At 46.6% G+C, this 12,134-nt stretch overlaps 2 protein-coding genes across 2 annotated transcripts; both read right to left on the bottom strand.

Annotated features, from left to right (window-relative positions):
- Positions 1-294: 294 nt before the first annotated feature.
- On the bottom strand, positions 295-3,931 carry HSD17B10 (hydroxysteroid 17-beta dehydrogenase 10). Its single transcript, XM_044443732.1, has 6 exons — positions 3,846-3,931; positions 2,914-3,078; positions 2,637-2,801; positions 1,932-2,060; positions 1,224-1,332; positions 295-688 (listed from the first exon to the last, which is right to left on the bottom strand). The coding sequence occupies exons 1-6, from the start codon at positions 3,885-3,887 to the stop codon at positions 498-500; spliced, it is 801 nt and encodes a 266-aa protein (XP_044299667.1). The 5' UTR covers positions 3,888-3,931; the 3' UTR covers positions 295-497.
- A 3,180-nt stretch (positions 3,932-7,111) lies between these two features.
- Positions 7,112-11,638, bottom strand: LOC123030109 (putative testis-specific Y-encoded-like protein 3). The gene is made up of 7 exons (XM_044443723.1): positions 10,689-11,638; positions 9,717-9,794; positions 9,332-9,443; positions 9,094-9,239; positions 8,934-9,013; positions 8,568-8,683; positions 7,112-8,283 (listed from the first exon to the last, which is right to left on the bottom strand). The coding sequence occupies exons 1-7, from the start codon at positions 11,451-11,453 to the stop codon at positions 8,171-8,173; spliced, it is 1,410 nt and encodes a 469-aa protein (XP_044299658.1). The 5' UTR covers positions 11,454-11,638; the 3' UTR covers positions 7,112-8,170.
- Positions 11,639-12,134: the final 496 nt, after the last annotated feature.

Below are 12,134 nucleotides of genomic sequence, written 5' to 3'. Positions count from 1 at the left end.
GTCGTCTATCTGGCATGTCAGCTGAAATTTAAATGATGCTGGAGTGAGGGTCTGGCTCTCATGTCATTCAGTTCATGGAGCAGGATGCCGTCATGCCCACCACTCCTGAATTAAAGTCATAAGAAAGACACCAGACACCTAGATGGCTGTCTTCCTATTTGGAAGTAAAAGAGAGGGAGGAGTCTTTGATTGCAATGAAAGTTTGAAAGACCATGGAATGCTGGGCTAGCATGCAGGTCTTTCTGGAGCGTCCCACTAGCACTGGAATGGAGGACTCGTATGGTAGACAGGAGGTCATATCTGCAAGTATTCATTTATTAAAATCCAGATAGCAGTCATTTGCTTTGCTGGCCCGGATCCCAGTAGGGGACCTTGCCCTAGGCAGCTGGAACCACCAGCAGGTTCAAAGGACTATGATGATGGCCCAGTGGGAGCAAACACTCCGGATAACAACAGGGAGGGCAAGCCCTCTTGCTCTCCTAGGTCTGCACTACAGCTCAGGGCTGCATTCGGATAGCTCCATCAAGCCGGATCACCTCGCCGTTAAGCATGGGATTCTCCACTATGCACTGCACCAAATGGGCGTATTCCCCTGGAGCACCGAGGCGACTGGGGAAGGGCACCTGCCGTGCCAGGAATGTCTGCACTTTCTCGGGAAGCGATGCCAGCAAAGGTGTTGCAAAGAGGCCTGGAAAAACAAAGGACACTCAGAGCTGCCCCAGTTCTTTCTTGGTAAGACTTAAGCAAGGCTGGGTATATGTCACAATTCCTGGAAAACAGAAGGTACGATTAGATGCAAAGTTCAACCGCCTAAGAATCTTAGTTTCCGTTCTTTGAAAAGCATTTATCAGGTTCGTGCTGCAAATATAGGCTTCAAAGTACACAGTCAATTCCTGCTGAAACCTGAGTTGTGAGAAAGGTGACTGAATAAGGTTTCTGGAGGTTGTGGGCCCTGCATCATCAGTACATTACAGGGCTTCCAAACCCAGAACTAGTCAAACAAAACTGAAAATTCAAGGTAGCAAAATTTGTTATAGAAAATGTAGTTTTGCATGTATTCCTCTACTTTGCAGAATGAATGCAGACTACAGAATTTGCACTGCTTTGGTACAGGATTTTAGAGGGAAATTTTGGTGCAGAGTATACACTACCCTGCCATTCCAGCCCTGAGCACCTTTTGCAAGTTCTACTCTCTTCTCCCAGTTCCAGGGCAGAATTGGTACCTGGTGCAATGGTAACGACTCTGATCCCCATGGGGGCAAGATCTCGGGCAATGGGCAGCGTCATTGCCACAATGCCTCCTTTGGAAGCAGAATAGGCAGCCTGGCCAACCTGCACAACAAACAAAGAATAATTTAGTTCACAAAAGATAACAGAGCAAAACACCTGCACTCACTACAGTCCTAAGTTAGAAGCATTATCTGAAATATACACAGAAAGTTACAGTGCAAATGCCAAGTACCACACTGAGAAAGCTGCTGATGGGGTGGTGGGGAGAGCATCAAGTGTACAGAACACTGGTGTGTCAGACTAACTAGCTACTGAATGCCCATAAAGGGTACTTTAGTGTTGGCCAGATCTTTGGACAAGAGTACAAATAAGCTCACAGCACAAGATGGTGACATTGTGGTTCACACATGCACAGTGCCATGCTTCCCCCCACATCCTCTGGGAGAAGCCAGCAGGAATACAAGTCTACTTCTGTGCCACAGCGATCTCTCTGCTTCTCAGCAAGTGTTCCATAATCTCTGGCTGCCTCAGATTTGTTTAGCATGTGCTCTTCTCTGCAACACCATTGTCCTTGTTTGCTGGCCTTAGCAATACCACTGTTTGGTAAGGAAATTGCTGCACACTGAAACAGATGGGTCTTCCCTTTAATGCCAGCTAGTGCACCCAACCAGACCAGCTGGCAGAGAAAGCTCAAGCCTCACCTGTCCCTCAAAGGCAGCCACGCTGGCAGTGTTGATGATCACCCCTCTGTGTCCGTCTGAGCTGGGCTCGTTCTGCCCCATCACGCCTGCAGTCAGACGAATTACATTAAAGGTTCCCGCAACATTCACCTGAGGAACACAGACATAGGAAACATACAGGTCCAAAAGCCATGCCCCTCCCCTCCCCTCCCCCCACAAAATGCAACACAAAGTCACCAGCACTCTTTAGAATCAACTGCAGCCTCAGAAACAATGCCACCCACTCCACAATCATCCCCAGATTATGAAATGGATTCTGAACACGCTGGCCCCTGTATAGCCAAAGCTGTACCAAGTACTCACAAAAAGAAGTTCTCAGCAGGCCCAAGGGAATGTGATCATTTGCAGGAGTTAAAAAACAAAATACAGAAGCCCAATGAGGGCTGAACATACTCGGTGGGTATTGAAGGCTGACAAGTGGGGAACCCCCTTGAAAAGTGGGTGAGGAGTAGGAATGGAATGGAGCCTCCAGGAAAGCAACATGGCTGTCTAGAGCCCTGGTCTGGAGCATTTCACTCTGCAACATTCTGTTTCAGGTTCGAATGGCCCAAGGTATTTTCAGTTATCTGCTGCGAGACCAGAAGGGTTAGGAAAATGTGGGAACAAGAACAAGTGATAAACTGGGAACCAGGACGGTCTAGGCAGCTCTTCTCCTATCCTACTCACATTAAGAACTCTCTGGAAGTCCTCCAACTTGTGAGCAATTCCCTTCTTCATATTATACGTTTTGACAGCCACTGCAATCCCAGCACAATTCACTGCTACATCCACACGTCCAAACTTCTCCTGAGCCTGGGCCAGGGCAGCCTTCACATCTGACTCTGATGTTACCTGGGCAAGGAGGAAAGAGGTTGACTCAGCTCAGCTCCTACATCTTGCTCCCCATGCAGAGCTGGGAAGAGCCAGCCTAGGCTCTCCAATTCCCTGTCTGAAAGATCCTTACATCAGCAGGCGCAAAGATGCATCTCTCTCCCAGTGACTTGGCCACGTTTTCCCCATCAGACTTAGGCAGGTCCACCAGCACAGCACTGCCTCCCTGTTGCACCATCCGCTCTGCTGTGGCCCGGCCCAGTCCTGAAGCTCCACCAGTCACCAAGCAGACCATTCCCTGTGTGTGTATGAAGAGGGAAAAGGTAAGGAAAATAATGAAGAAATTATTATGCAAGCTCCACAGATGCAGAGAGGTTCCGAAGCTAAAAACCCTTTCAGACAACACTCACAGATACATACTGGGGAGGTGCCTCCCAGGCTTTCCTTGGTTTGCAAAATACCTCAGTACTTCCCAAGGAAAATGCAATTGCCACCTTTTTTTCTGACAGAACTTCTGTACCAGAAAACAACTGCATGACAAGCAGAAATACAAGCAGCTTCTCCCCAACACAGATACAATTGCGGGGAAACGTTTGTCATGAAGCTGACTGAAGTTCAGGAGTTTTACCAGATTGTTTTTGGAGATGGTGGGGATCACAACCCTATTATCTTTTAAAGTACAGGATGCTGTGCTTTAAATGGCTGCAGGCAGGTACAAGTGCAACAGCTGCCGCTTCCCCACAATTGTTTTTCTGTTAGGCAAACGATGCACTTGTTGCATTTCTGCCTGCCTTTCAGCTGTTAAAGGCATAGGAGCCCTACCCTTTTTCAAAACTACCTAGCGAGAGGCGCAAAGATGGCATTCTTCTAGCCTTCTCCCCCTACTGTAAGATCATTGGTTTCTTCCAGGGACATGCTGTCTCTGCTCCACTCGGACCATATTGGTGGCTTGATCCATCTCCTGTTTCCCTACAGCTGGCAAACCCAGCTAGTTCTTGAAGCTCACGTATGTGTCCCCTCCCGGGCCCCGTAGGGCTGCTGGTGCTGCTTTTGCGGGGTTGTTACCTTCACGCTTCTCAATGCCGCCGCCGCCGCCGCCGCCGCCATGTTGTTCCCCCAAAGACCAACCTCTTCCTAGGCAGAGTGGGCGGAAGTACGGCAAGAGGCGGGTAGTTGTCGGGTGAAGCGATGCGATTTGCCGTCTCATCTTGCACATGTTTAGTCCGAGGAGTGTTCCACCGATGTGAATTAAGCGAAACTTTAGTAAATCTATCTTCTATTTGAGTTAACCGGCCGACAGTTACACACGATATATCTTGCACTGTGTCGCAAGACGTTTTGCCGCCTCACCTTTCAGTTGTCCCGAGTGCATAACCAGAATACAAAAAACGCAGCCCCATCCTCGACAAGGTAACCTTGCAAGGAAGTTGGCATGACGGTGATCAATTAGATTTATGTGTTATTTGGATATGGGTAGAATCGCAGCCCTAAAAGAATTTGAGGTAGGACTATGAAAAAGAGGCAGACCGCAGCAGTTTGCTTGTAGAGGCTGAAAGCCAACGACCAGTGGGCGTCTTTGGCGGCCACTATGGGAAGAAATAGGGTCGAATAAAGACTACAGCTTTATTTGGGGTAAGTGAAAGCTTGCAGGTAAGAAGAAACTCCCCAATTTTTCTCTGAAATTAAAAAAAAAAACTAGCAAGTTTATGGCTTATAAAAAGATTGGGACTGCGGGTCTTCTATTAGCCCCATTCTTGGCTAGGAAAGTAGCTCTAAGGAGAAATAACTTCTTGCATTAGCTATATACCTAGTGTATGTAAATATATGTAATGCATACACTCATCAGTTTGCTGTCAAGCCACCCAATTGGTGACCAAGTGAGACTTGCTTCTGTATAATGTGGATATTGAGACAATCCTCACTGTGAGATCTGTTGGAATGCACCTAAACCAGCCCTCTGTAGTACTCATTTTTGCTTTTTCTGTTCGTATTTTTTGCCATTTGTTTACTGAGTATCTACTTACTCCACTTTGTGTGTTCCTGTGTGCAAGGAGTGACTAAGACTGGAATATGAAATATTCAGATTTAACTTGATTTGTAGTTGAATGATTAACAAGGTGGCTAGGTGCTTGGTGCAGACTTAACTGTTTCTGAAGAAAACAGTTAAGTTCATTCCCCTTGATGAAACCACAAACAGCCAGGGCTAAAGGCTTACACTGTCTACAGAATATATGAAGTTCTATTATGGAAAATCACTTGGTTGACCTTAATGACTACAAAAAAGCATAGAAAAAGACACAAAATATGGAAAAAAGTTAGTGTAAAAGGACAAGGGAATACATATCTGCTCTTAAGTGTTAACTGGTGTGCAGCCCATGCAGGGGGCCACAAATAAGTGAAGGTTATAAGTTTAATTCTGAAGAGCATCAGGGGAAGACTCCAAGTCTTTGTTGCAGGATAACATTTTTTAAAAGCCCCCACCAACTTAGGGAATACGAAAGGTTGCACGCTCTACTAGAATGCACCGTTAATTCGGTGGGCCAGGTAAGAAAGATATGCACCTACTTCTCATCCTCTCTACAAAGAGACAAACTTATTTTACTTTCTGTGGCAATAAGAAGCCAAAACTCTCTGACTGCTAACAGCTGGCTTCTAAATTAAGCCAAAACTTCAAACCTGACCCAGTCTATTCATAAAGTATACTATTCAGCACTAGCTTCGGTCTTCACTGACAACACCATACACAGCTTATTCCATAAATAAAAGTTTGAGGTTAGAAAGTAATACATGGGAGTTACTGTGTCTGACTTAGTTAAGTGGCAATCATTGAACCAGAGTGGCTGGTAGAACATTTTTGTAACCACAACAGCAACTCAGCTTTCCAGACACACTGGTGGACTGATGAGCACATAATGTTAAAATTCCCAAGTAAACAGTGAAAGACAGGATCTGCCAGTGATCATTAACATGCTGTATTCAGGCTATTTGTTATTTGGATCCAAAGTCTAGCTATTCAGGCATATTATCCAGCATTATTCCACTGCATCATTAGACAATTGAATGACCAGTGGAAATTGTGAACTGAAAAAATGTTGAGCTTCTAAAGGAAGAGAAAGATTCCTATGTAACAGGATCTTGTGAAAGGGAAATTCCTTCACCCCAATTCAAATTTCCAGGTTCCTACAACCAGCTAGCCAGGATTTTTTCAGAAAGTATTCCATCTCCTGAGTTGCTATGCCATAGTTGAACTAGTGGTTTTCAAGAACTCATTCAAGCTTTCTTTAAAAAAAAAAGTGGGGGCATGGAACAATACTTCCAGGTCTGTATCACTCCAGAATGTCAAGAGAGTTACTGCACATTTGCAAATTTTCCTCCATCAGGTACTTCTTGTATCTGAAAAACTAGAATGTCAGGATGATCTAAACTAATACAATTTACCCTGATGTGCTAACTTTTCAGTGTTTGTGATGTGAGGGAGATTCTACTGCTTCCATTCTGAAGAAATTATATCACATGCTTTTATAACATGAATGTAAATATTTCCCCCTGTAAAACAGGTGTTGAACTGCATAGTCCTTAGAAATATATCTGAAGACAAGTTGTTTAAATGTGTAATAAAAGTATTGACTAAGTGTTGACCACTTAGTTTTGCTCCTCTCTCTCTCTCTTTTAAACCACTATTCCAAATTCTATTGGCTTTAACAACTGGGGCCACAGGCATTATCCAATTCTACACACACTAGTTTGGCATCTAATGTTCAAATTTCTAAGAATCTTGGCTTCAGGTCATGGAAGTGTGTCTGCATGTGGCACCAAAATTTGTTTGGGGAACTTCCAGCAGTAATGCAAAAGGATTCACTTGCATGTGTCATGCATTCCTAGTTATTTATTTTTGGTAATTCAGAAGTTATTACCTTGAACCCCCTAATTTCTTTGTAAACTTCAAGTTCAAAAAGCAGCTGGAGAATTAGAGTCTGAACTGGCAGATTTTCCCATACATTTTTAACACAAAATCCCCATATCTGTTTCAATTCAGGGAAATTAGGGGTTCTTTAGGTGCAGCTTTTAAAAACATACTGAGCAGCTTCTCTGTCCCTCTAATATCTTTACAGTCACATTCCACTCTAGTATCCCTCATTCTCCTCCTATTCCATACCATTCTTTTTCCAGAATAGAAACATACAAAAAAACTCTAGTGTACAGTGTAAAACAAGGCACATAGGTGGAGCATGCATATTTGCATACCCTGATGATTTACAAAATATTTTCTTCATACAGTATATGAAAAGTTCTGGCTATAGAACTCCAAAAGAAAAGAAACCACACACCAATTTGGAAAGCTCTCTGTATATTAAGTGCTTTTTTGTAGTAAAAAAAAAGTACAAAGTCCTGATACGAAATATACAAAAAACGCAGCCAAGGAAAACAGTTGCCTTTCTACAAATATCAGTAGCGTTGCATAGAACAGCTTCTATGGGGTGCAGGGAATAGGAAAGTCGTCCAACTGGGTGTAATGCTTTAGAAACATTGCTAGGAAATTGTATGCATTTATACATAAATTAGAAGGGGTGTGTGAAATCACACACATCCCCAGTCCCATGCTGTTGCGAGAAACATTTTACCACCACCATCATGTTCTGGAATATCGGAGAAAGCATGAAGAACAAGAATAGAGTGTCTCGGCCCTTTTCTTAGCCAATAACTCATTCCCTCACACAACAATTGCAAGCAGAATACTGAGAGCTCTTATTGCTTCAACTAAACCAACAGGTGTGAGGCCACCAACTGGATCAGCAAGGACCATTTAAAACCCATTTTGAATTGGCAGAGTGCTGGCAATGGAAGAGTCCCAAAACTGTTGGGCCTTGGTTTTTTTGTTTTTGAAAGGGAGAACGCAGAGCTGGAACAACAGGAGGCACTAACTGACCTATAGCAGGCATTCTAAAGCAGATGTATCTACAAGGTGAGTAGACTCCTCATAGGCAGAAGTGCAGGGAAGGTGCGAAAGTCAGCAGCTTAATAATGCTGAATGGAAAAAGGGGACCCTGAGCTATTTTGAAAAGGCCACTGGGTAGGCAGTACCCTGAGTAGCCACCAGAAGACAGGGCAAGTACGCATGTAGCCCCCACGCAGGCAGGTAGGAAGAGATGCTAAGCATCAGACAATGAAGGGGGTGCTGGTGTATGAAGACACTCGTGCACCCCCAAGGACAGGGAGGGAAATGCAGTCGCTGCAATAAATAAAGGTACAAAATAACCTATGTGACTGCTCCTGAAGCCTCCCCACTACCACCAACTCCTGCTATGTGCAAGTGCAATTGGTCAGAGTCAAAGTGCCACTGAGGTCACCATGGGAAAGTCCAACCAGACACACTGTCCTTCCATAATGATCTAGCCATCATCTTCTGCATCAGAACCTCTCCCATCTGACTCCTCATGGAGAGAGGACCTCAAACCAGGAACATCATCTTCTTGGCCGCTCAGGACCTCTTCCACGGCTTCACCTACATCAGCAAAGTAGGATATGTCAGGATGTCTCTCAGTGCCTGGCTTGCAAGCCAGAACCAAACCTTCCTTACCCACAGTTCTGATACTTCATTGTCCCTCAATCCTGTTCCCTCCCACTGAGCTAAAGCCTCCACTAACCTGGTCATGTGCTTCTGAACGATCAACAACTCCCTTCAGTCCCAACTTCCTAGATCCCAAGTTTTTTAAATTAACATTCCTACTCTGGTGTCCAGGAATTGCAACACTTTAATGGAGACAGCTTCATTCCACCATCACTTACCTCTCCCACCCTCCTCCTCATCCATGATCTCATGCACGTCTGTCATCTCTTCCTCCTCCTCCTCTTCACCATCATCATCCACAATCACGACAAAGTCATCACCATTTTCTGTCTCACTAAACACACACAGAGAAGAGGGAATGTGTCACCAATTGTCCATCATCTTTTGCTGGGCTTCACAAAACCCTCAAGTTATGTCTCTTAAGAGTTAATAATAGATTTAATCCTGTCACCACAAGCTTTGACAAAATGCAAATCCACACACAATGGCAGGTTTACATTCTTGCCCAGAACTCATTCATACCAATGTCTCCCCATATTCCAGCAGATCCAGTGGAGCAATGAACAAAGAATTGGCATTCTCACCTGTCCTCTTCACCATTTTCACCACCTTCTCCCATCAGGTAGTATTGCAGCGGATTGGGCCAGAGGTCCTCTTTAATTATCTATGAGAGGGCAGAAAAGAGTATGAGGAATAGAGAAATAGAGATACAATTATCTATTTAGGACAGGATAAAGCTCCCACCTCAGCAATGCGGTCTCCTGCTGGGAAGCTGTGATCGCAGAACCAGCTGAAGAAACTACGCTCCATCTCAATGTTCTTCCGGCCATGAGCTAGTGGATCCAGGCCTCGCCACCAGCGGATGGGTGTAGAGTGGGATACCAGCCTTCCTGGAAAGGATAGACACATACCCAGGAGGTGTAAGCAAGTGCACATCATTCCTGGACTTAACTTCTCTAAAACATTGCCTCCTATTGCATACCAGAAGAACCACACTGGAACTCCTTCACAATGACTTCATTCTGAAAGTAGGGGTTGCTGTTGAAGTAGAATTTGATCTTGCAGCCCGACTTTGCATGGGTGAAATCCTCAACCTGGCATATCAAAGAACATCCAAATCATAAAGCTAGCAGGGGATTGACAATCACCACCCTGACCTGGGGCCGGGTTCTTCCAAAAAAAAGAAATCAGGATTCCAGAGTTTATTTATTTATTTAAAAATATTTATATACCGTCCTAATTGCAAAAAAGCCTCAGGACAGCTTACAATGTAACAGCATAAATAAAAGTTTAGTAGGCTTAATTCCCTTCATAGCTTGGGATTGTTCTATATCTTGGCCCCAATGCACAACTCCTGGTGCAGTTACCTGCAGATTGGTCATGTAGCTCAAGGTGTCCTCATCCCGGTCATTGATCATGGCTGAAAGCTGGGGATGATTGAGAAACTGCAAAGTTAGAGTCAAGGAAAGAAACACCATGTGTGCTACCCTTGGAGGAAGGATGGGATATAAATGTAATAAAGAAAAAACAGAGTCATCCTATGCTCCTCAAGCGCAGTGCTGTCCAGCCTAAAGAACAGCTCTCTCTACTGAGTCTCTGGGCTTTTATCCCCAAGGGTTTTACCGTATTAAGAACTCCACTGAACAACTCCCCCCCCCTTATTTCCTCAAATGTATCCCTTCTAATGGATTATTTAGTATAGAAGGACACTTCTCACAGCCTGTTAAAGCATGTCCCTCTGCCTTGGTTGGAAATAACAACTAAAATTTCAGCCGGGAAAGCTGTCTTTTGGGATGCTGGAAGAAATCTGTATCTTGCTGGCCAAGGCAAGACCCACACACCCCCATCATAACCCAACAGTAAACAAAGGAAACACTTTACTAGGGCTCTGTGGCAGCTATTTTCAATCTAAACCACCAATTAAAATATCTAAAGCACAGTGTGACTCTTCAGTGCCCATTTCCATATGGCATCCTCTGGGAGAGCACACTGATGCAGCACATGTTTTGCACATGGAAGCTCCCAGCTTCAATCTCTGGCACCTCCAAATTAAAACACCCATTGATGGGGCTGACTTCCCATGATTTTGTTCATTCATTTATTCATTTTAAGTATTCTTACGATGCTCCTCCACCTAACTGGCTCCCAGAGTGGCTTAAAGCCAAAGAAGACTCTAGCACGGGACTAGAGAGACTAAGGGCCCTACTCAGCCCATAGGTCTGCTTCAAATGTTCCTATGCTTACTGCAACACAGCCCTGGCCTCTCCCTTTTGGGGGAGTTTTCTGAAAGCCTTTTCCCAGAGAGCTGTCAAGGGAAGCTGATGGCAAGAGCAGGATACAGCAGTGACCCAGAAGCCAGGAATGTTCTGGATAATGAGGTTGCGCCGATCCAGATGTGGGCGTCGCATGTGGCCAAACTTGGCCTTGAGCTGGGCAAAGGTGCGGCTTGCCTGCTGGTTCACTGCCTCCAGTTCCAGCTGCACAGCCTCCAGCGCTTCCAGGTACTGCTCGGTTTTGCGGGGTGGCTGTGGCTTTCCTTCATCATCCTCCTCGTCGTCCTCCTCGTCGTCCTCCTCGTCGTCCTCCCCCACCGAGATGATGGAGCACTCATCCTCGACTGGCTCGACAACCCTCTGCTTCTCCCTGGCCTCCTTCCTCTTCCTCCTGCTCTCCCGGCCATCCCCAGCCTCATCTGTCACAGAAGGGGTGTCAAGGCCGCTCTTCGCCTCGCTGGTGGCGGTTTCCGGGGCCCGTTGCGTACCGCTGCCACTTCCTAGGCCACCCGCGGCGCTTCCTTGTGCCTCCTGTCTATCGCTCCCTGCGTCCAGGGTGCCCGAGCCCTTCGCGGGAGCGCTGGGCTGAGCAGCGGCGTCGATTTCGCGCGCCCCCTGCAGGCCGGACGTTTCTAGGCTCCCCTTCTTAGCCGAGGAGGTTGCTCGCGCTTCCTTCTGGTTTACGGTTTCAAGGCTCCCGCCGCCCCAAGCCGTCATGTCAGCCAGAGTCTGGGCAGCCTCGGTCTCCTTCTGCAACTGACAGGCCGGGTCTAACCGCCGTTGCTTAGAGGGCGGAGGTGGTGGGTCCCCATTCCCACCGTCCCCGCTCATGGTAAGATCCAACTCGGGTCGCACCGACAGATCAAAATTAGCCGTAGGATTGGGGGATGGTGAAAATCTGCGAGCCCAGCCGACGATTTTAAAGGGGGGGGGAGACTGAGGAAGGGGGAAGGGAGCAAGAGAAACGGGCTCCTCTAACTGCCAAAGCGCGAGAATCCTGCGCAGCTTTTCCTGATTGGTCACTGGTGACTGACGTCGGGCCACTGGTGGAGACGCTTTCTTCTTCACGCTGACGATCCCGAGGCGGATTGGTTAACTCTGGCAGGCAATCGCAAAGAAGATCCCGCCTTCACTGTACCCCACGTGGGAGATGCAAACGTTGATAGGCTGAAGGTTTCACCCTTGTACCTCTTTCATTCGCTTGATCTCTATTGGGGTGCTTCTTTTCTACAGACCGTGCTTCGATTGTATCCATCGAAGAAGAATCAACAACTCTCGGGCGTCTCCGCGGAGACCGAGCAGGAGGCGCATGCGCACTGGGAGCATTCGGGTGCGGCTCCCTTTCCGCCCAGGGCGCATGCGTTGGGGAGCGAGAGGCGCTCAATCCCCCGTATGCCGAGTGGCCGACGAGGTTGTGGGTCGGACGGGAGTGGGGTGCGGAGGTCTGTGGGAAGAAGTCCTCGCGCAAGACGGTGCCGCGGGCAGGTGGGATGCAAATTCGGCAGTGAAGGA

This window comes from Varanus komodoensis, unplaced genomic scaffold, assembly GCF_004798865.1.
Source record: "Varanus komodoensis strain SLA01 unplaced genomic scaffold, ASM479886v1 scaffold42, whole genome shotgun sequence".
Classification (NCBI taxonomy): domain Eukaryota; kingdom Metazoa; phylum Chordata; class Lepidosauria; order Squamata; family Varanidae; genus Varanus; species Varanus komodoensis.
This window is presented reverse-complemented; position numbering and strand designations above follow the sequence as displayed.